Genomic DNA, 24,281 nt, shown 5'->3' with positions numbered 1-24,281 from the left:
TCCAGGGGGACTAACACAGTGCACAAAAAAATTCTGACTTAAAACGGATATAATTGCTTGAATCAATACGTTGATAATCTTTCACGTATTATCGAACGAAAGGCCATTCCAAAACAAAAATTTTGACCACCCGATGCATTAGTTTCGATTGATTTTTCACTAAGTTATATACATTCAAATAAAAAAAATGCAATATTTTTAAAAAATTCGTAGCTGACAAAAATCTTGCGATAATAATTTGAAATGAATCAAGTGAGTTCGCGTGAGGGAGTTCTTTTTGAGACAAGAAAATGAACCAAATAAAAAATGCGAATTTGAAAAGTGTCCGACTTGGCGTGGAACGCCCTATATGTACTTGCCACGCTACAACGAGTGGGAGAGAAAGGGAACGAGTCTTCGCGCGCTATCTCTCCCGCTCGATCGGGCGCGAGTAGAGGGGATATCGTGTTCAGTGGACTGGGCGAACCGAAACGCGACAAAAGTCACGTTTCGTGTAAAGAACGTATGTCCAAATTTAAACAAATACTACTCAAATCTCTCTGACTCCAAGCGACTAGAGCGTACTGAAATACTTGATTTTAATCGTCTAAATCATCATATCTCGGGATTGAGTGAACGGATTTACTTGCAACAAAGATCAATTGAAAGAAAAAAATCGAAATAAAATTATTACCAATTTTCAGATTTTTAACTGCAATGGTTTGTCCGTGAGAACGGTTTGAAAAACGTTATGACGTAATAAATCGACATATTCACGTATATAAGAGTACGGCAGGGCTCGCGCTGACTTTTCTTTTACACTCTCGTTTTTCTTTTAATATTTGGTGTCGAGTCGCTACCGCGTCTCTTGATACTATTATTTCGAACTGTCCTTTTGACTAGCTTCATCTTTTGGCATAATGTAGAGAAAATTTCTGTGGCACCAAAAAAAATATCAATTTTTTCGACACATCCTAATATACATATTTATACCGAAACAGATGCAAATGTAGATGTTACGGCAATAAAATCGGACATAACAACTTTTCGAGGAGCCTTCGAGTCTGTAATGAGGCAACACTATCCAAATATGGTCGGTCATATAGCAGTGAAGTTTGTCTCCTGCCCGTCCATATGTACCGAAGGCCTTGGAATTTTGTCAAGGTATGCTTTTTACACTAATATTACATTGAACAAAGCTTTGAGCAAAAACTGTTTGTCCTAACAAAAATAATGTTAGAAAAAATACCTGATTGAATCGAAGCAAATGAACTATATTGATAGAATAGAAGCAAGTGACTATATGTGATATTCCTAGCTTTCATTGATATTTGGCTTGAACATTTATTGAGGAAATACCTGTATTTTTCCAAAATTCACATTATTCATCGAGTTCAATTTCGGCATTTATATATTGATTGATCTCTAATTGGGTCGCAGAAAATCATTATGAAATATAAATAAATAATAGAATGAATAAATATTATGATATATGATAATATTGATGTAGTTGTGGCTGTTGGCCCAAAGTCTAAGTCCTTACAGTTTCGATGTTTCACCATCGTGCCTCGACACGCCCCAAATAACCCACGATACATTACCCATCGGAGCGATTCCTCTTTTGGCGACTTCGACTTCTGAGTACCAAGATGCGGTATCAAAAGTCGTCAGTGGAGCGAATCAGGTTTACCAGGATTTCTTAAGAAGCGAAGAAGGTCATGGTTTTACGGGACAAATCTCTTTCGTTGGAGATTCTGTGGGATCGATATTGGCTTATGACGTTCTTTGTCGATCGGTTCAATACCAATCAAGGCATGATAGTGAAAATAGTATTCTCGAGAACGACAATCAACCTGGAATAGAAAACAACGGTACCATGATCGATGATTCAAAACATTTGACTGCACCTTCGCCGAGAAGGAGATCCTCTTCTACAAGGTAATCAATAAAAATTCACGAATAACAATATATTCCACTGGAACTCTCAGTTGGATAAAAATTTTAATACACATTGAAAAATTTCAATGTATTTCATGATGCCTTTTATATGAGGAATGATAAATAAAACCGTAAATTGAAAAAGAAGTTTAGAAGAAAAAATTAGTAGAAATAAAGTGAATAATTCGATTCTCAACGACTTGAGAGTTGCATCAGCTGATAGCCTGATTTTCATGAGCCGCGCGGATCTGCGCGTGTGCATAAGACTGCTTAAGGCTGTTCTTGTCTAGCTCATAGCTAGTATGGCTTACTGAACCCCCATTATTTCTCTCTCCGACAACGATCGACAATAAAGTGAAACTTTATTGTAATATAGGAATTAATTGAGATGGTGAAGAAGCATTTTTCGATTATTTACAACATCTGTTATAGCACATCTATCGAAATTCGATTTTCGGATTATCTTAGTTGGATACAAGAACATTACAAACTGTGATAACTGAAATTCCGCAGATTGCCTCCCTAAGGAAACATATTTTTTCATGTGAGAATGTCAGTTGACATACAGGATCGATTTTGGATATTCTGCTGATGTGAGTCATTGTCACAATGACGCCATCATTTCGAAGTTCTAGAACGATAACGTCATCGATGGAGTCATTCCGAATGTTCCAGAATGATGATGTCATTGATGACGTCATTCGAGTTTTCCTGTTTTACCGTTTGAAAATTTCGAAAAAATATGCGTGTTGGAAGAGACCGTAGATGAGGCCATAGAAGCAATAGAAGCCATTTTGGATTTGTAAGGTTTTAAGATGCCTGTTATTAAGTTCGTATTGAAAGAGTTGGCAGCCATTAAAATTTATCCCGGTGCGGAAGGATATGAGGAGTTTGAATGCCTTCTAGTTAAGCCTCCATGTGAATGGGATAGTTTATTGGCCAAGTGTAAGAGCATAAAACTCATATGATACATTTTTTTCATAGTCATACAAGAACGTTGAATCGACTCCATATATCTTGCACTGTTTCTCCGAAGTCAAGAGACTCGGTAGAATCTCGGGATAAGTACATTGACGGCCCTGTCGTCTGCTGGCCCGAGCTCGCCGAGACTATACTTTCTATGAATAAAACGATTCGCGGTGAGGCTTTGAAAATTGAACTGGAGACTAATTAATAAATTCTATTTCGATTGCGCCCAAAATTAGCATTATCGGTGGCGTAATTGCAGAGAAAAACTTTGCACGAGCTCAAGATTATGCAAAAGTTACCAACACATTCAAGAATTTATGTATCTATATTTATAACACCATCAAAGGCATTTTGATGCTCTCGAGTTTCTGATTGGTTGGTTCTGACGACATCCATTTTCAGATGTTATGATTGGTTGTTGATGATTGGAAATCTGACGACAACTTCAGAAAGTAGCACGGCAGCACAGCTGACATTACAAAAAGACGTAGCACGGTAACAGCAGACATTGACTACGTTTACACGGCCCTCTTATTCTGGTTTTGTATATACAGACGGGTATATTTATAAACCTGAAACACAGCACGAATGCTGTAAAAAAACTAGAGACCAGTACATTTATGCCCTCTGGGAAGTCATCTGTAAAATCATGAAAATCAATGGCCGTAAGACTTTAAATCCAAGAAACAAAACGTTGTCAAATAAATGCAGAAGTTGCCGAGCACATCGCACTACAAACAAAAGAATTACAAAAGAAGAAAAATAGGACAAAAAAAATTACAACCACAAGAAATACAAAGACAAAACATTATAAAAACAAATTGCGACTAAAAAAAATTAAGATCATAGAAATTTAAAAAAAATTACTCACGGAAAAAAATTATATACCAAAAAATTGAAACAAAAAAAATTTGGCCGTTGTACTTGGCGTTGTTTTTCTAGCTAATATCATCTAATTTACCTGTATCTTATACTCAAAAATCCGAAAGTCGAGTAAAACGCTAAGTACAACGGCCAAATTTTTTTTGTTTCAATTTTTTGGTATATAATTTTTTTCCGTGGGTAATTTTTTTTAAATTTTTATGATCTTAATTTTTTTTAGTCGCAATTTGTTTTTATAATGTTTTGTCTTTGTATTTTTTGTGGTTGTAATTTTTTTTGTCCTATTTTTCTTCTTTTGTAATTCTTTTGTTCGTAGTGCGATGTGCTCGGCAACTTCTGCATTTATTTGACAACGTTTTGTTTCTTGGATTTAAAGTCTTACGACCATTGATTTCCATGATTTTACAGATGACCTCCCAGAGGACATAAATGTACTTGTCTCTAGTTTTTTTACAGTATTCGTACTGTGTTTCAGGTTTATTTGACGACTTTTTGTGTACTCGAAATCTGAAATTTTATGGGATATATTGAAAAATTGAAATAATGATCATAAAATTGAAACATCTGATCACCCAATAAAGCAGTTTATATATTTATCTAGACCCATCTCTCTCTCTATATATTTATTTTGACATGCTGAAGCCGAATTCCAAAATACCGTGAAAATAGGTGAAAATTGCGAAAAATGGTCGTTGAGCAATATTTTGTTGACCTAATTCTAGAATGTTTCTCGTGTTTTTCGAAAGTTCTGATAAACAAGATTTCAAACAATATTCCGGATTTTTCGATTCTCACAAGTGACCCATGAATCTCATTGCCAGTATCCACTTATATATTTGAAGCCCCTGGCTCAAGGAATGTCTCGGTATGAATCAGTTGAGATTTAACACAATCTGGACAAGCGATGAGAATTTTTATTATGAGGTCCAAAAGCTTGGAATATTTCCGTGAGGCGCCCGAGACTTTGTAAAACCGTGTTGACCAATTGATTTTGTTCTTCCGAACAGACGTACCAATACTGCGATCGTAGAAAATCACTCCGTATCAGTTTGAAGTTAAAAGTATTAATAGGAAATTGTGCACTCTTTTCACTGCAAAATCTATTGACGTCAAAAAATTGAATTGAAACTTGAATATTACTTCAGAAATCAATTGACTGTAGAATTTGAATTAAAATTGAACATGACGCTAAACGAATTTATTAGTTTTGCCGTTTATATTCTGTTTTAGGATGTTTTATCAAAGGTAATGATTCAAAATTTTTTATCACCCCTTCTTTCGGATCAACAAAATTTTTGCCGGTTCATTTGCCTGTTTTGCTTTTGAACCAGGCAAATTTTCGGGTCTCTTCCTATTGTATCGCGAAACAAGACTCTACAAGACCGGAATCGAAAAAAAACATGCATTAGTTTTGCTGTGGCCGAATTTTCCAAAACCCAAGATTTCGCGGTGTCGAGGATGAGATGAACAGTGGTGTGAGAATCATATGTCAACTCGAGGAAAATACAAGATATAAAATATATACAAGAATACAAGATATATAAAAGAAATAATTCCCTGTCCGTCGAGTAAAGCTCGAATAACCGAGGAATGACCTTCCACAAGAAAAGCGAGTATAAAGTGTACGTAACAAGTTCTAATACTTTGGGAATCCATAAGCTTGGTTCGTTACGACAAAGTCTCCAAAACTTCTGTGTGAAATGAAAAATACCACCAAGCGGAACCATCGATGCCAATTGACAGAACAACTTCGTGGTGCCTGGTATTGCTCTGACTCGATAGCATACCATGAATAAATGACGAATGAGAAATAGTGAAGCTGCCACAAGTCTCTTCCACATTTATCTGCAATGGGGATCAAGAGACGCGGTAGCGGCTCATATTGTTACAAGATTCTGCAATCGAAAACATGCAATTACTGTTTTACTTTGGAAAAACGTTTATCAGAAAATCTTTTAATCATAAATGACATTTCAAATGATTTGATTCCATCCAATAGTCGTAAGACTTTTAAAAGTTCTCTTTAAATTCAAGGAAATAATGAACATTTTTCTGCTTACTTGACAACTATAAACTACATGGCAGAACACACAGCACAGGCATTATTAACATTGTTTTTATAGAAGTATCCAAAAGTCTGAGAATTTCAAAACCATTGTCACCAGCCTATACGTATGCAATTACAATCGCAAGATCTCTATCATCATTTTCTTTTCAGACCACCAGAAATTTTCTCAATGCGTCGAGCCCTTGACAAGAATTAAACTTTTTTCTTATCAAGAGACTCGGTAGAGTCTCGGGACAAGTACATTGACAGCCCTGTCATCTGCTGGCCCGAGGCTCTCGCCGAGACTATACTTTTTCTCTGAATAAAACGATTCGCGGTGGTGGGGGTAAAACTGGCATGTCATTTTCTAGAATTGCGGAGCTCAAGAGATGTTTTATTAAGCGAAAATCAGTTTGGAGACTAAATTTCAAAATCTCTTTCGAATGAGCCCGAAACCAACACGATCAGTAGCGTAATTGCTGAGAAAAAACTTTGCACAGGCTCAAGATTATGCAAAAGTTACTAACACATTTAGAAATTTGACATGTCTGTATATAATACCATCAAAGGCCTCATGTCCCTCGGTCTAACTTCGCGGCGGTGTCGCGGACTGACGTCACATGCCGAGAGCTCGAAAGTCACCAGCCGAAGTTTCACGTCATGTTGACGTTTGGGGTTATGATGTTATGAAGTGCGTGCGGGATAACTAAAAATAATTTTCGTCATCTAACGGAGTGCATATTAGTATTTATTTTGTTAAAATTTGTGATATACTAAACCGGTATCAAAGCGGCCGCGTAAATGTAGTCTGTGATCTGAGTGTGAAAAAGAATATAAAAAATGCGCGATGCATATGTCAACGAAAACTTTTCAAGATTTCATTATTTTGTTCGACTGGAAATAAGCGTTAACTAAAATAATCTTTCAATTAAATCAGAGTGCGAGAAATATTGTCCAGTGTAAATATATCGTCAGTAGGCTAGGTTATATATATGAAGGCGTCAGATTATATATATGAATAAATACAACAAAAACACACAGAACTGTTAGAATGATGTTGTAAACTTTAATTGAATAAATGTTTTCTAATTTATTTCTCATGTTTCCCATATTTTGCTTCATATTCAGTTTGGCTCTGCCCTCTCCGATCCTTGTTTTCACTCCATAGGTTTGCAGCGGATCGATACATATCATTAATTAATTGCCTAATATGTGTCCTATGATTTTCTACTATTTCTTCATGCTGATTGTGGTAACGTGATTCAAGAGGTTTCCAGCTATGATCATCAATCTCACATTTTGTACATCAGATTCTCAAAACAGTTTCTGGTCTTGATATAAGTGTAGTTATTCTTTTTCCACCTGGTCTGTCGAGTAACAAATTTTGAAACTTATTCCAAAAAGTCTTTGGATGCTTTGTTTGCTGATCATATGAAAAGTCGAATCTTTGGAATGCAGTAAGCAAACACAAATTTTGACAAAAATACTTATGAAATGACATGTATGTTGAGTATTCTCACTTTGCAAACTACAAATGTGGAATTATTAGTGAAAAGATTCATTACGCTAAGTGTTGTGTCCGCGAAGACCGTCGCGAAGGGATGAGTTATCAAGGACGAGTATTTAAGGGATTTAGGCCAAAAGAGCTGAACTCAAACTCGATACTTTTACAACAAGTTAACAATAAGTTTATTTAAGAAGTTACAAATTCGAGGTTTTATTGCCTCGAGACCAATCGTTACAATTCTCGTCAAAGACTGTCGAATTTTGGTTAGTTGGTAAATTTATAGACTCGGGGGATTTTCCCCCTCTCGCGACAATATGGCGTGATATTCTTTCTCGAAGTTTCGGTGATGACATCGAGGGTCGATTCGCTCGTTCGGGAACGTCGATATTTCGCCGTCGATGCATTTATGCTGAGAACGCTTAATTTATATACTCTTTATTTTAAGAGTGCGATGTACGGGCACTACATCCCTCCCCCCTTCGGGAGACGAAATTCATTTCGGCTACTTTTTCGCATGGAAAAAATAATTAAATTTGAATCATTTCGTAGTTATGTTTGTTTTTTAGTTCCTTTTTTGTTTAATGTAAGTTTTTTTTTCTCTTTTTACTTCTGAAGTTACAATGATCCATTTTTGTTTGCGTTTTTCGATTTTGCTTTTCTGATAACAATTTTGTCGTTAGTAGATTCAGATGCGAGTTCTTCTATAATTTTTGGTCTTGCCACGAAAGTCGGGGCTAGTTCGATATCATTAGTTTCTTGTATTAATCGAATTCGTTGACAATGTTTAGCTTTGAAAATTATTAATATGATGATTATTATAATGATCATAGTCATGCTAATAGCACTTATAGAATAGTTTCCGATTATGTGATAGGGATGTGCCCAAATATTTGGTTCTTCATCTAGTTTTTTCTTAAGGATTTCGATTCTTTCTCCTAATGCGTTCGTTTCTAGTGGATTGATAATTATTTTTGATGGTACGCTGTAATTGAAAATAGGGTGATTAGCGTTTACCATTCCAATTGCGTTCGTTAAGTTATACTCGACTGAGTGAAACCCGACGTGTTACTCGTGTAGTCCAAAAAATAAATGCACGATGATTTATAAGAAGTTGTTCGATCTATTCTCTGGAAACTTGCTTTAATAATGAGCAATTCATTACTAAAGGTTATAAAAATCATTACTAAAGGTTATAAAAAAAAGTATTTCAAACGTAATGAATAAAAAAAATGAATCTGTTAAATCTTGGTAATGCATGAAAAACATTTGGTTCAAAGGAACAAAAGGTTGTCAAATAAATGCAAAAGGGACGAGTACGATTTATTGACAACCTATTTGAAATTTATTTGACAACCTTTTGTTCCTTTGAACCAAATGTTTTTCATACATTACCAAGATTTAACAGATTCATTTTTTTTATTCATTACGTTTGAAATAGTTTTTTTTTATAACCTTTAGTAATGATTTTTATAACCTTTAGTAATGAATTGCTCATTATTGAAGCAAGTTTCCAGAGAATAGATCGAACAACTTCTTATAAATCATCGTGCATTCATTTTTTGGACTACACGAGTAACACGTCGGGTTTCACTCAGTCGAGATTACATAAAACATAAATGTACTTGTCTCCAATTTTTTTACAGCACTCATGCTGTTTTCACGGTTTGATTTAACTACTTTTTGTGCACTGTGAACTTGAAAAAAATTCACAGGACATGTTACGACACAACTATTATCGTTAATTCATTTTTTTGCTCGTTCCAAGAAATACACATAACTATTCTTGGCGTTTCTCGGCCAACTTCTTTTTTCGACCTTAGCATCATCAGCAAAAACCCATGACGTACCAGATCTTAACATGTTCGTATAATGCCCTTCAAATACTGTTCGATCATGATGGACTCTATTGACTTTATATTTTTGGCCGCAAACAGTAACTACAGCGGATGGAATACCTTTAATACTAAAATCAATCTTTGAAAGTTTCATAGTTTTTTCATCTATAGATAATATTAAAAGTTGAAGAATCAAAACGCCTTGAACAGTTGATAGCGAAGTTTTTGTTAAGAGTGTTCCCATTCCGCCACAAGCATTACACTGATGTCCTTCAATCGGATTCCACTGAGACAAACTATGTTCGATTAATTCCTGTAAAGTAAAAGCTTTTTTAACACGCGGAAAGCTCAAAACTAGTATATTATTTGCTTGTTCATCTGTGGTCGTATATTGACAAGCTTTACATCGAACTTTAATAATCAATTTATGTTCTACAGCATTTCGAAGTAAATCAGATTTTTTGCAGATTCCCATGAAAAATTCAGAAACGTCGTGCTGTTTTTTTTTGAATAAACGATTCTCCTACATATTCTCTTACAACGCATGAACTCACTGATTTATTTCTTTCCACATAAGACCGATGTAAAAGAGGTATAGGATTTTCTTTCTCCTCCGAAGTTCTGAAAAATTCTTCCCTAAGAGGTTTGCAATTGAAAATACATTGTATAATAGAATTAGCATAACACGAAACACCATTCGTATTGGTTAATCCTTTAATAGACCAGGAGCTCATATTTTTCCATTCACTTGGCGCTGATTGACACTCCATAACATTTTTGGATATAGCCCAAACAAAATCTGGAATTTTGGGAGCCCATTGTTTGGCAAACTTTATGAGGACAAGATCTGTACGAAACTTCTGTCTGAGACGATTGTATTCCCTTATAGCTAACTCATCTGCTTTTACAGAATGGGGATCGAAATTGATTAAATGTAGTCCGTCTAAGGTAGTAACACGAGAAAGACCGACATAAGTCTGTCCACAAGTGAATATAGAATTTCCTGCATTATAATTATTACCTATCAGTGTATTCGGAAAAATTTTTAATTAATAAAATAGATTTTTAGTTTCCCTACCTTGGAAATTTTTTAAAAAATTCCCTGCCTCATTGAAAGAGAAAAATATATCAAATTACGGCTAATAAAAATTCCAGATAACGCGATATTGAAAATCCAACTTAGGCAGAATTAGTTTTTTTGAAAAATCATTTTATTATACATTAAAGTTGTTTTAAGTACTATACAGCCAAACAAACATGCGCGCGCATATTTTATTTCCAACTTAAATTTTACTTTGTTCGATTAAAAATCATCAACACTTTCGAATAGTCTGTTATGCGGTTACAAATTCAGCGCCATTTTCTAAATTATCAAGAATTCCTTCAACGCCCTCATAAATTTCTTCTCCAACCCCATTGACTCCTGAAGTAACGAGTCAGAGCAAATTTCAAAATGGACCATATTTTTTACCAAAATACATTAAGCAAACTCGTTTCTGAAAAACACGATGAACCAAGCCACAAGTCCGTAACTTCTTATCAGCAACAACGAGGAAAACTGCAAAAAACGTAAATATATATATATATATTGAAGCGAAACACCGACTCGAGAACTTTATTTCAACGACATGGCACGCGCGAGTGTTTACACCGGCGGCCATGTTGAAAAAATGTCACTTCGCGAAGCGGCGCTCGGGAAGCGAGGCGCTCAGCGCTGCCAACTCAATTTCGATTCCACAAAATTCCCTAGATTCGTGAAATTCTTTATTTTATTCAATTTTAATTAAATAAACCTTTTCTTGTTCAGAAAATTAATGCGGATCATTAAAGAAACGTCTTTTGAACAAATGGGTGAAAATTTCAGGATAAAATTATTTAAATTTTTAAGTAAACTTCTCCTTGCGAGATCGAGTGCTCAGTGCGCATGCGCGATGACCTACTTTCCATACGTAGGCACGTGCAATAGACGCAATTACGATTGAATAATTAGTTAAAAGGAAATAAAAGCTTTGTTATTGGGAAAATCAATTAAAAATAAAGCAGAATAATTCAAAAAGACACCAATTGGGCATAAAGGCAATAGTAGTAAGGCTACGCCGGTTCTGGCTCAAATGGGGGCGAGGGGGGAGCGGTGTGCGGGGAAGCGTCAGGGCCAGAGGGGGGCAGCGAAGGGGGAAGCCGCGCGCCGTAGGGCCGTGTGTGTGTGTCGCACACATTCTCGCGGCCCTTGAAAAAGAAGGAGAGATAGAGCCGATGGTGAGTGTGAGAGAGATGGAATGAGAAAAATCGTGTTAATTTATGACCAGTGCGTTACGGATTTGTCTTCGCCTCGGATGCAGATAAGGGAGGGGCGGGGGGGGGGGCATAACGAAGGGTCTGCAGTTGGAGAGAGAGGTGTGAGAGAGATAGAATGACCGTAGAGAGCAAAAGCATGAGAGAGACGGAGTGAACGAGAAAAAATATTCTCTAAGAGTTTTGAACTCTGGGTGTATGTCAAGATTAAAACATTCAGTTTGAAATGCCATTGATTCGTCATCGCTCATGTGCGGGCCGGATAGGGAAGGGTCTGCAGCAAAATTATTCTACAATAATTCTATAAGAGGTCTCAAGATTTTTTCGACATTTTGTTATGTTTTTTTTTTTTCAAGACTTCAGTATGAAAAGTATTCTCAAGATGGATAGATGTGCGAGTATGTATGCGATCCATCCGTTGAAAGAACATTGGATGCTGACTAAAAATGAACTCGAATCAATTCCTAAGATTCTGCTCATAAAATATTATGGTAAATTCATTCCATCGCTATGGGATCGATTACCTGAACATTTGAAGAGTGATAGTGAAGTTCAGTCTTATCAATATTGTCACGATCATTTTAATCCACCGTGGATGTCGACTCATATTGATGCTCTAGGACCAATACGTCGAGAGTGTGAAAAATGTTGGATCATGGAACAACTAGTGAATATTTATGCAATTTATTGTATACGGAGCCCTCGTGAAATGACGGCGGAAGAACTCCTCATTATATCACCATCAACGTTCAAGAAATATTTCAGTGACTTTACGGATGTTTTGTGGGAGCGTTTTCCATATTACTACAAATCCGACGTTGAAATTCAATCGGTGCGTCGATGCCATGATCATTGGAATACTTCTTCGATGGAAGATCACATTGATGCTCCGGCCCCTCTACGGAAAAATTGTAGAAAATGTCGGGAGAGGGAGGACATGCATGAGGTAGAGGGGGAATAACCCTAAAAATTCAAGAGAAATCGAGAGCAACGTCGTCGTCAGTCAGCTGCTGCATTAGTTCGAGAGCAGACGAGAAAAAAAATCACTCTTCAAAAATGGAGTTTACATCTTTGAACAAAGTTGCCACGCTGGAAAACAACATACCAACGAAAAAGCTGATTGAACTTGAGGTCGGGACTGATCATCCAATTCATCATATTCGATCGGTGAAAACGAAATTTGGAAAACGATACATCGCCAACATCGGAGGTCAATTCATGGTTTTTCTACCGGGGAGACTTTCCGAGGCTTTCGACCAAGACGAGGATGAATTCAAAAAGCTGTTGGAGGCGGCTCAAGCGAGAGAACTCGACATGGAAACGTTTGCCGACAAGTGGAGTAAAATTTTGTTCAAACATATTCCAAAATCTTCGTGAAGAGAAAAAAATGTATAATTGTGATCATTATTGAAAAATCATACTAATAATAGTAATGATAATATGAAATATTGTAGATTAATTGGAGGAGGAGGAGGAGGGCTTGCAATAAAAATATGGAAAAAGTCTCATCGTAGAAATGTTTTGTTTATTTGAAAATCCCTCGTTCACACAATGCTAGATATACATATAACCAACTTCTGAGCGATTTCACATTCGCATTCGCACAATTGTATTTCGGATTGTTGTGATGATGGTGAGGACAATCGAGGCGACTTTTCGGCAACTTCTGCAACGATGGGCAGTCCAGAGTCTCCATATCGATAATTTCCGATGACAGATCCAAGAAATTCTTCAGCCACAAAGACTTTTCGCTCCCTTTCACGTATATAGCACGAGCTCGTTGTAAGATTGTTTGAATGATTATTTTCGCTGTTTTGTATGGTAGACCCTCATAGTCCCATGAAATCCCGTGAACATTTCGTTCCAACCATTTGTTTGTTATTTTATATCGACCGGGTAGCGCGTCCCAAGTACATGGTGATTTGAAGAACAGCGTTAGAGGTTTATAAATTTTGTCGTTGGCTCGAATAATTGATATTTCTTTCGGGATAAATTCATTGCGTGAGCCCTGAAAACCCTGGAGATCAACGATAAAGTCCATCTCGACTGACGATTAGTAAAATCATCACCATGACTTTATACCAATTTTTTCACCCCACCACTCACAGGATTGTATTCAATGATGCGATCGTGTAGAATGAGACAGTATGCGCATGTTTGAGCAGGAATATTTGTGCTTGTTTCAAATTCAAGGCGTACATCAACAGGCCCAGACTTGAGAAAATCGTTCTGCTTCGAGCAGTCAACCACAATGAGAGGAGCATATTTGAGAAAATCCGTTTTTGTAAGCCACGGTTCGGCCTCCTTATTGTAGTACATCGGTTGAAAGTTTGTATACATATCGTATAGTACTGCATACTGATTTTGCGGTATATTCAAATTCATGTTACCATAGGGATAACATTGTGAATTTAAGTATAATTTTACATCGGTAACATTGCAATGATCAAAATTGCTCGCATTTTGCCTTTTAACGCTCTTTCGTCCTGTTTGGAACGCCAGGATCACATATCGAGGTTTTTCCAGCTGTGTGGATGTCTTGACAGACCACACGTGTTTCGATGTCGCTGGTAACATTGGATATTCATACAATTCCCACGTACGAAAACTCATTGGAATTGGAGTATCTTTGGCGATGAATTTCAACAGTTGAATTTTCCGTTTATCTGCCACTGTGACGTATGGAACGAGCCATTCAATTTTTCGTAGTGTAATTTTATAATCTTCAGCGGCTGCTTGAACTATTGCATTATCATCGGAACGTGATCTAGTCAAGATCAATTCGTGTTTTGCATTCACCACCACTTTTCGATAATCTTCAGCAAATCCCAGCAGCATGCTCAGTGGTATGCATACGTCAAAGTTGCCTGCTACGTCTACAATTTGTTGAGTCTCCTCAACATCGAGCCAACCGGTGTTCTCAAGCATTGCACTTCTCACCGACGAATGAGATGTATATCCTTTGATGAGAGATGTGATTCCCACATTTTTATTACGATCGATTTCAACTGCGTTAAGTTCATAACGCACCTCCTCGAATAAATGACAAATGGCATTGTTGACGAGGCTCGTTGCAGCTAACGCTGTACCATCCGCCTTTGTCAGTTTACCGCAAATGTGAATTGAACTTTTGCTCGGTAAAATTGATAAATCTTGATGTTGGATTGAAATACGTATTTCATCACTATTGTTGTATGTTGACGATGTGTATGGTTGATGAGCATGAACCTCATAATGTATGATGGATTCGTCAAACATGACGGGTGTTTGGATGTTTATGATTTCTTCCTCCATCGCAAGCAGCAAATGCACAACATATAATTTCTCACACGGCAACTCCACGAATTTTGAGACCCAAACTCTTTAATAGTAGAAGGTTTTGAGGTGTTAACGCTTTCAGCGTCGTTCGACGACTGGTGGTTTCGTAATCCCATGTTGGCTTATTAATATTGCCAATACGGTGATTGTAAATTATCCCCATCGAGATTTTATATGAAGTCGTATGGTAATTACTTCGCCGCGAAAATTTATTAAATCTCCGTCCTGATCAACAATACGAAGTTGTATATTGTCAATTCGCCGATTTGTGATTGCTAGATAAATGACACTCGATGGTACTTCGATGATTTTATAGCCAGCCGGTACAGATGGAAAAAATTCATGAATTGTGTGAACTTTTCGTCCGTTGATGTATGCACCAGTTGTTATGTTACACTCGACTCGGATGGCGTTCACTTTGATAATGGATACCGGCAAATCAGACACGTGTCTTTTATTGGGTTCCAATCGACGCGATGTAAAACCCAAAAGAGGTCCAATAGAATTGTTCGATGTAAAATCAATCGATTGATTACACTCAATTTCACTACGTAGCGTATAATTATTCGGCTTAAGCTGAATTTGTATGTTTGTCAACTGAGCTTTCAAATATTTTTCAATATCTTCAATTTCATAGCTGCCCATTGGAATGGTCAACACTTGCGTTCCAACATGAAATTCATTGCAACCAATGTCAATATTTGGAATTGAATTGAACGTGAGCAGCTCGACGAGTCCAAGAGTATAATTTTTGTCAGGCGATAGTTCGATGGGTGGAAAAAATTGTGCTTCGAGTATGGAGGATGTGCCAGTGATGGTAATAGTTAAACTGTCATCCATGATGCTCGCAACTTTAGAACTAAACACATAGCTCCATAATCTTTATTTATATAGTTTATAATTGTCTCGCCGATTCAGTTGATTACACAAAAATTTTAAACATAAATGTCCACATATTATTGTGTCATATTCTTGATATTTTTTATAATTATATTTCACGCTACCAACATTAAAGTATTTCATGAGTTCGGGTGGAGGTGGAAGATTGCCAAAGCTGTCAAAGTATGTGATTCCTCGGCCAGATTTTTTATAAGCAACCCAGTGTGTACCAGGTCCCACATTATCATCCAAATTAACGATTGCTGATTCTTGCTCGAGTGGTCCGTCCGCAGGTAAAGTGTCACGCATGAAAACACCGCGAAAGTTACGAATTTTCATGGCTCCCGCATATTTTAGCAGATCGATGTCGGTGAGTGGTTTATGTGGTAGCGTGATTATACGTTTTTTGACCCGAGGTAAAGACCCAAACCCTGTTTGTATGGTTTCAAGTGCAAACCTTTACCCAAAGCGATGGCCTCGAGTGTTCGATTATGACGCTTACGTTCGTCCAATTCCTTTTTAGCCGCTTGAGCAGCATTTACAGCTTTGACTATTGCAGCACTGCCACCCGACAATGCTCCAACAACGCTAAGACCGGCAAAGATGGGTACGAGGAAGGGTAATAAACCGCCGGTTTTTTGAGGAACAGGTAGAATCCTAGGCGTGCGTACTTTAACGCCCTTTACACCAGCTCGCGCACCTTTCAGTGCAGACATTACGACTTTACGAGAATCATCACTACGTATCATTGCTTTCTTCGCAGCACCGATAATCTTTTTCAGGCAAACACTTTTCGGGCGTTTCATACCCAATCCAAATTTCCTCTTAGTCTTCATAATGTTCGTCACAGCCCAAGCACTTGCTCTTTCACCGAGACTCGCGTCTTTCGAGGTTACACGCTTCCAAGCTTGTTCAGCCAAAACTTTATCCGCCAAATGTCTTGCTTCCAAATTGTCGCGATTTTTCGAATATGCGATATCGTGCTGTTTGCAAGCTGCGTCCAGCGGATTTATACCTGGATCACCACGAGCAAGACGTTTGGCCAATTTTGTGCCAGGTCCACAATATTGATAGCCTGGTAGATGCAATTCCACCGGGAGATTGTTAATTAGACTGTTGACAAGACCTTTGCCATGCACAATCATTATCACGCGGTGGTCGCAACACGACTGATCAGTATTATATTATAAAGTCGCATTTATATGATTTTTTCAATCAGTAGCATGCGCGATGAAGATGAAGAAACAAGGTGGTCAACTTCCCGTAATAAATTTCGATGAACTCGTAGGTGATGCAAAGAAAGTGAAGCGTCATGGGAACATACTACCTAGTAGCATTCGTGCCGTGTTTTGTGGACCATCGAATTGTGGAAAAACGAATGCTCTACATACACCCCTGATACATCCAAACGGTTTGAGATTCGAGAACATTTATCTCTACTCGAAATCGTTGAAACAGCCGATATATCGACTTCTCGAGCAAATGCTCAAACCCGTGAAAGGAGTGGAATTCTTCCCATTTAACGAGCATGAACAAGTTGTGGCCCCCAGTGAAGCTCGACCAAACTCAATATTTATCTTTGATGATATAGCATGCGAAAAGCAGGATAAGGTGAGAGCATTTTTTTCCATGGTGAGACATGAGATTGTGGACAGTTTTTATCTATGTCAAACGTATACCCGTATCCCGAAACATCTTGTGAGAGATAATGCAAATTTTGTTGTACTATTCAAGCAAGACGATATGAATCTAAAACATGTGTATAATGACCATGTGAATACTGATATGACTTATGCGTGCTTCAAAAACATGTGTATAAAGTGTTGGAAGTCGGACAAGTATGGATTCATCACGATTGACAAGGAGAGTGAATTGAATGCTGGAAGATATAGAAGAGGATTTGATTCCTTCCTCACCGTCGATGATAAATGATTGTTCTTTCAGTTTTGAAGACAGTCTAGAGTCTGACTTGCATACGTCAACATGAAGAGCAAAGAACTTTTAAGGGAGAAGGCTGTATTGAATGAACTTGCCAAGGAAAGTGATGCAATCAGACGGAAACATCGAATGTTGAAAAGTGGACGTGATAGTGCTCAGCAGAGAATGCAAGATGTGTTTAAACCGATCGTCGAACCATTAGAGGAGCTAGTTTCGTATACGAAAAAGCCGAAAATTAAGAGTGAACGTATGAATGTTAAGAAGGAGGAGGAGGAGGAGGAGGAGGAGAAGGAGGAGTCTCCAAATTTCGGAGAAAATAGCATGCAGCAAGATATTTCTTTCAAAGACGATATTTGGCATGATGCAATTACTGATGAGAATGTCGATGTACCCGTAACTAAAAATAATGATAATCGTGATGATGATGACGATAATTTGGAATCATCTGAAGATGTTGATAATTTGATACGTGAATATTTGGGTCTACTGCGTAGTAATAACAAAACAAGATTAGATGGCTTGTATGGAGTACGAAATCTCGCTCAAAACAGATTAATGATTGGTGATTCACCGATTCATTTCGAACTCGATCATATAGTGGTTGGAGATGAAAAGTATCCCAAAAGTATTGGCTTGGTCGAACTGTTGTTTAAAAAAGAGCCCGAACTCAATATGTAACACCAAATGACTTGGAGAAATATCAGAAAATTGTCATCACAACGAATGCTCATAAAAAATTTTATAAACGCATGGGTGCAGTACATCAGGATAAGAATAGTAAATTAAAAAATTATATATCCCAAATGCTCGGTAGCAACGATAAGAAAGGTGGTGCTCTGCCCAAGTATAAGGTAGCACGAAAGCATACCTCTGTCGACTATGTTCCTTGGGATGATCCGAATGAACTAGTGGATCGTCTTCGTTTATTGCTCGCATCGCAAGCTGCTGGAAACTCATCACATTCGAATGAAATCATATCGATTATCGAGGAATTGCGTGAAGCTGAAATCATTTATTAACATGTGAGGGCTTGCTTTCATCCCCATTCCCAACATGAGCGTCGATGTGTTTGGACGAAAGTTGAGTAGACGTGGTACAGGTCCTCCGGGTAAACTAGGTGCTGGATTCAAAATTACATCAGACGGTCATTACGATTTGGAACGAAAACGATTGGAAAACGTTGGCGACCCAATAAATGCCAGAGATGTTGTAACACTCGGTGCATTAAGTAAACACATTCATTCTATAACTCATAGTGTGACTCATATAACGAATCAAAGGTGCGAATCGAATGTGGCTGCTCTAGAGAAGCGTGTAAAAGATGATCTCGCCACTCTACGCAAGGGGATAAAAAATTTGGAAAGTACAATCGCGGAGCAAATAAAAGATGATCTTACCATCCTGTTGAAGGAGATGAAAGATTTGGAAAATGCAATCGCGGAGCTTAAAAAGTGAAAAGTTGCGAGAGAATGAGCGTGCCGCGGTGGTAGAGGAGCTACACAAGCAAGCTCGACGAAATTACCCACGTCGACGAGTACGCGGTCTGGATGAGACTTGGCAAGCTGATCTTGTCGATATGTCTGCATATGCACAACACAACTCCAAGTATAAAATTCTCCTCACCGTCATCGATATATTCTCCAAATTCGCCTGGGCCGCACCATTGAAGAGTAAGAGTGGAAAAGATGTCACCGCTGCAATGGAATCAATTCTCAGCAAAGGACGCATACCCAAAAATCTTCACGTCGATCGAGGAAAAGAATTTTACAATACGGACTTTAAGGCCCTGATGAAAAAGTATAATATACATTTGTATTCAACATTTAGCAACTTGAAAGCATCAATTTGTGAGCGTTTCAATCGTACACTCAAGAATAAAATGTGGATTCAATTTAGTTTTCGCGGAAGCTGGAAATAGATTGATATTCTCGAAACCTTAATTGAGAAATATAATGCTACACAGCATCATACGATAAAGATGAAACCGAAAGATGTGAACGCTGCGAATGAGGCGCAACTATTGCATAACGTATATAATAGAACTGTGGATGGGTGTCCGTCATGGACGCCGGAGAAGATGCATTTGTCTGCGTCTGTCCCCTCGAGGTTGAAACGTCGCAGGAAGTCCACAAACTTCTGATTCCAGCAACGTGGTGCTTGTTTGAGCCCGTGAAGTGACTTTTTCAGCAGGCACACCACGTCCCCTCGGCGTCTTGTTTCGTCATCGTCGTGAAGTCCCGTTGGTATCTCGATGTGAATTTCCTCGTCTATGGTGTCGTGTAGGAAAGCAGTTCGTACATCGAACTGCGCAGTCTCGAGGTCAAGTTGCGTGATGACTGCCAGGAGCACGCGGAGCGAATCATATCTCACCACCGAGGCGAAGGTTTCAGAATAGTCTATGCCTTCTTTCTGCATGAAACCTCTGGCACATAGACGTGTCTTGAATCTCGCCACGTTGCCGTCTTCGTCGTGTAGGATCTTGAAGACCCATCTCGAGTTGATCGTCTTCTTTCCTGGGTCTTTCGGAACGATCTCCCACGTTCCGTTTTTCTCGACAGACTCGAGTTCTTCGTCGATGGCTTCCGCCCACTGAGCAGCCTCTGCGCTTGACATTGCCTCTGTGTATGTCGTGGGAATGTTGTGCTCTGCCAGGCACAACGCATATCTCGCTGGTGGGTTTATTTGGGTACGATCACGCAGTCTTCTCGGCTCTCCTTGGTCCCGACGTGGGTCTCCTTCCTCCTCGTCGTTGCTTATTACGATAACGTCTCCTGCTGGCGCGTTCTCACCGATGTCATTCTCACCGTCTGCTTCTTCCGCGGCAGCTTCGTTTCCGTTTGTCTCGTCCTCGTTCGTTAGTGGGAAGACGACCTCGATGTTTGTCTCAGGCGACCCCTCGTTCGTGTTTTGTTCGTTGAAAACGACATTTATGGAAACAAAGACCTTCCGAGCTGCGGGGTCGTACACCCTGTAGTTTGTTGATTCACTTTCGTATCCCACCAACACGAGCTTTTTGGCCCGAGCGTCGAGCTTTGTTGTCTTCTGCTTCGGTACGTGTGCGTAGGCATCTGACCCGAACACCTTCACGTGTCGGAGATCCGGTTTCTTCCCAGTCCATTGCTCGTACGGTGTAAGACGTATTTGACTTCTCGATTCGCCGGTCCTGTTGAGCACGTAGACGGCCGTTGCCACTGCTTCCGCCCACAGGTAAGTGGGTGTATGCTTCGCCTGAAGCATTATCCTCGCCGCTTCGACGATGGTCCGGTTGTCCCTCTCGGCTTTGCCATTTTGTTCTGGCGTGTATGGCGCGGTCGTTTCGTGCGTGATCCCTCTGGCTTTCATGTGTTCTCTCATCCTCGTGTTGCAGAATTCTGTCCCGTTGTCGGAGCGGAATGTCTGTATCGTTCGTCCGAACTTGTTGTTCAACAGTCTCTCGAAATCTACAAACCGATCGTATACGTCAGCTTTATGTCGAATAAAGTACACGAACCTGAATCCTGTGGCATCGTCCTTGAACAGGACATAGTAGCGCGCTCCACCTAGTGATTCAATTGGCAACGGACCACACACGTCGCTGTGGATAGTTTCCCCCGGTTTGCTTGACGTCTCCTTTTTTTTTTCTTTTCGGAATGGCATTTTGTGTGATTTGCCGAGCTGGCACGTTTCGCAGAAGAAGTCTGGGGCGTCCTTCAGATTTACCCCTTTTACTAGATCTCGACGGACCAGCTCGATAAGTGCTCGCTTGTGGATGTGGCCGAGCCTCTCGTGCCACGTCTTCAGGTCCATGGTTGCTACGTTCGCTTCGCAGTTCTTCCTTGGTCTTCGAAAGAACATGCGACACAGTCCGTTCGCTTGTTTCAGTCCTGTTGCTTCGACTACGCCGTCGCGTGACAACTCGACACAGTTTCCTTCGAATTTTACTCGAAAACCGTTGTTTGTGCAGACGCCGACCGAGAATAGATTCCTCTTCAGTCGAGGGACGAGCAAGACGTTGCAGATGATGCTGTTCTCCCATTTCCCGTTTACAAGGTTCTCGATTCGGATGCTGCCGACACCTTCTACTTCGCACTCACCGTCATCGCCGAGAACGACCTTCTCTCTCTTTACCGGCCGTAGGTTTTCGATCCAGTCACGTCGTGATGTCACATGCCCCGAAGCCCCGCTGTCGGTAATCCAGACGTCTGCTTTATCCACGTTCTGTAAGTCACGGATCTGCTCGTCCGACAGTGTCTGCAGCTCCGCTTCTGTTACCGACACCTCAGAGTTCTTCGTATTTGACGTGGTCACGAACGCGCACCCGGCACCGGCGCTGTCTCCGTCTTTTTTTCGGTCGCTGTCTCTTGATCTTCTCGGTTTTTCGCACTTGTTTGCATAGTGGCCTTTTTCACCGCAGTTCCAACACACAATGTTGTTTTTCCTTTTACACTCCTTGGGTTTGTACCTTTTGACGTTACCGCCAATGCACTCACTGACTCGCTGTCTAGCCCGAGATTTGACTCTTCCTCGATTAGACGCTCCATCAGGTACGACACGTTTTGCCGTGCGCGGTCCACGTTTGCCCATGCGGTTTTGAACATCGCGTATTTTGACGTTAGACTCGACATGATTTTTGCGATTATTGCCCGCTCTGTTTTCTCGTCACCAAGGTCTTTGAGCTGGCTGGCCATGTTTCGAATTGTACTCACGTGATGTACGAGTGTGTCTGTCGAGGCCATTTTGTACGCGAAAAACTGTTCCTCAAGAGTCCCGACGTTCGACGCTGACTTTTGTTCATGCATCGCACTTAAAGTGTCCCACACATCTCTTGACGTATCGCACACTAGCACGCACTCGACGTGTTCGTCCTCTAGCCCTGCCGTAATTATCGCTGCTGCCTTCGCATCGTCCTGAAGCCACGTTCTTGTTCGACTCTCGTTCACGCCTTCCGCGTTGTCTGGTTTCGTCCTCGAACCATCCACGACGTCGAACACTCCCTTGGCTTTCAACACGTTGGTGATGCGGTATTTCCAGGCCTGATAATTTGTTCCATTGAACCGTTTCACGGACGCCACCAACCCGTCTTCCGGCATCCTCGATCTTCACTGTTTACTTTGTCGCACAAAAAGGTTCACCCGTTACCTCGGGGAATCTGTCCTCGATAGCGTTCGCCAAGATCCGCGAAACTCCTCGATATGCTTGTCGCGACACCTGAACTCACGATGACTGTGATATTTCCCGATTCGAACTTTCCGTCACGTATCTCGTACTTTGCTCTCACGCCGTAATGTCCGATTAGACCACGCTTTCATCCCGCGCACTTTAGACACGCTGTTTCCCCGATCCACGTGCTGGGCCCATAACCTGTTGAGACGCAGGCCCTTTTGGTGTAAGGAGAGCAGTGGGTTGAGAGGGAGGATCAGCTTGTATATTATTCTTTTTATTATATGAAATAATGATGTATATATGCAACAAAAGTTTATTATTAATTAAGGTCGACAATGTTTTTCGACTAGGCACGCGTGCTCCGTTCGGCTGCACGTTCTCGACTGACTCGAAGGCTCGCCTCGGCCTCGTTCGGCTAATTCCGCCGTTTTCTCGGGAGGCTCGTGCTGTGTGTGTGTGTGTGCATTAAACGCGACGACACTCCTTAACAGTCAGTAACTTTTGCATAATCTTGAGCCCGTGCAAAGTTTTTTCTCAGCAAATACGCCACCGAGAATGCTGATTTTGGGCTCATTCGACAGAGAACTTCTTAATTAGCTAAAAGTTCAATTTTCAAAGCCGTACATAACTCATGAGTTTCGTAATTTAAGAAAATCACAAGCGAATTTTACCCCCACTACCGCGAATCGTTTTATTCAGAGAAAGTATAGTCTCGGCGAGAGCCTCGGCCCAGCAGACGACAGTGCTGTCAATGTACTTGTCCCGAGACTCTACCGAGTCTCTTGATTGTTTGGGTTTGTTTAGGATTTGTTTGGAATTTAATGACTAAAATATTATCCCGTATCGAGAAATGATTGTTAATTAAATAAAGGCTGGCATTTTATAGTTACAAGTTTCTTTCGTGCTCGAATTCTTTTCTTTTGAGAATTATCTCGTCCTTTCCCGCTGAAATAGCTGGTCACCGTTTTCTATCTTTCTCTCTCGAGTCGCATGAGCGACTGGTGCCCAATAAAATAATAAATCGAGATGAGAAAAGGATAGCAAACTTTTGTGGCTTCGAGGCAAATTAGAAAAATTGGTCACAGTTTATAAAGAATTCTCGGTAGAAAAGAATGCCACAATTAACTGATTACCACGAATTTATCAAGCACACGACACACACATCCCGAACTTCGCATTGTCAAAACAACATAACCCTTTTTTCAAGAGACTCGGTAGAGTCTCGGGACAAGTACATTGACATCCCTGTCGTGTGCTGGCCTGAGGCTCTCGCCGAGACTATCTTTTCTCTGAATAAAACGATTCGCGGTGGTGGGGGTAAAACTGGCATGTCATTTTCTAGAATTGCGGAGCCCAAGACATGTTTTGTTAAGCGAAAATTAGTTTGGAGACTAAATTTCAAAATCTCTTTCGAATGAGCCCGGAACCAACACGATTAGTAGCGTAATTGCTGAGAAAAAACTTTGCACAGGCTCAAGATTATGCAAAAGTTACTAACGCATTTGGAAATTTGACTTGTCTGTATACAATACCATCAAAGGCCTCATGTCCCTCC

General features: G+C 39.8%; 2 protein-coding genes across 11 annotated transcripts in view; one reads left to right on the top strand and one right to left on the bottom strand.

Moving 5' to 3' along the window:
• Nucleotides 1-24,281, top strand: part of rdgB (retinal degeneration B) — a 1,063,172-nt gene that overhangs the window by 590,298 nt on the left and 448,593 nt on the right. For 6 of the 8 annotated variants that reach the window (XM_043425624.1, XM_043425622.1, XM_043425620.1 and 3 more), the window contains exons 9-10: nt 981-1,143; nt 1,510-1,917. In XM_043425624.1, the coding sequence (XP_043281559.1) occupies nt 981-1,143; nt 1,510-1,917 (571 nt within the window). The remainder of the gene's footprint in view (nt 1-980; nt 1,144-1,509; nt 1,918-24,281) is intronic. The other 2 variants (XM_043425621.1, XM_043425623.1) reach the window with 2 other exon arrangements.
• Nucleotides 1-24,281, bottom strand: part of LOC122414392 (uncharacterized) — a 237,537-nt gene that overhangs the window by 54,893 nt on the left and 158,363 nt on the right. The gene's annotated exons all lie outside the window — the stretch shown is intronic.

This window comes from Venturia canescens, chromosome 8, assembly GCF_019457755.1.
Source record: "Venturia canescens isolate UGA chromosome 8, ASM1945775v1, whole genome shotgun sequence".
Taxonomy (NCBI): Eukaryota; Metazoa; Arthropoda; class Insecta; order Hymenoptera; family Ichneumonidae; genus Venturia; species Venturia canescens.
The sequence above is the reverse complement of the archived record's forward strand: the minus strand, read 5'-3'. Positions and strand labels throughout refer to the sequence as shown.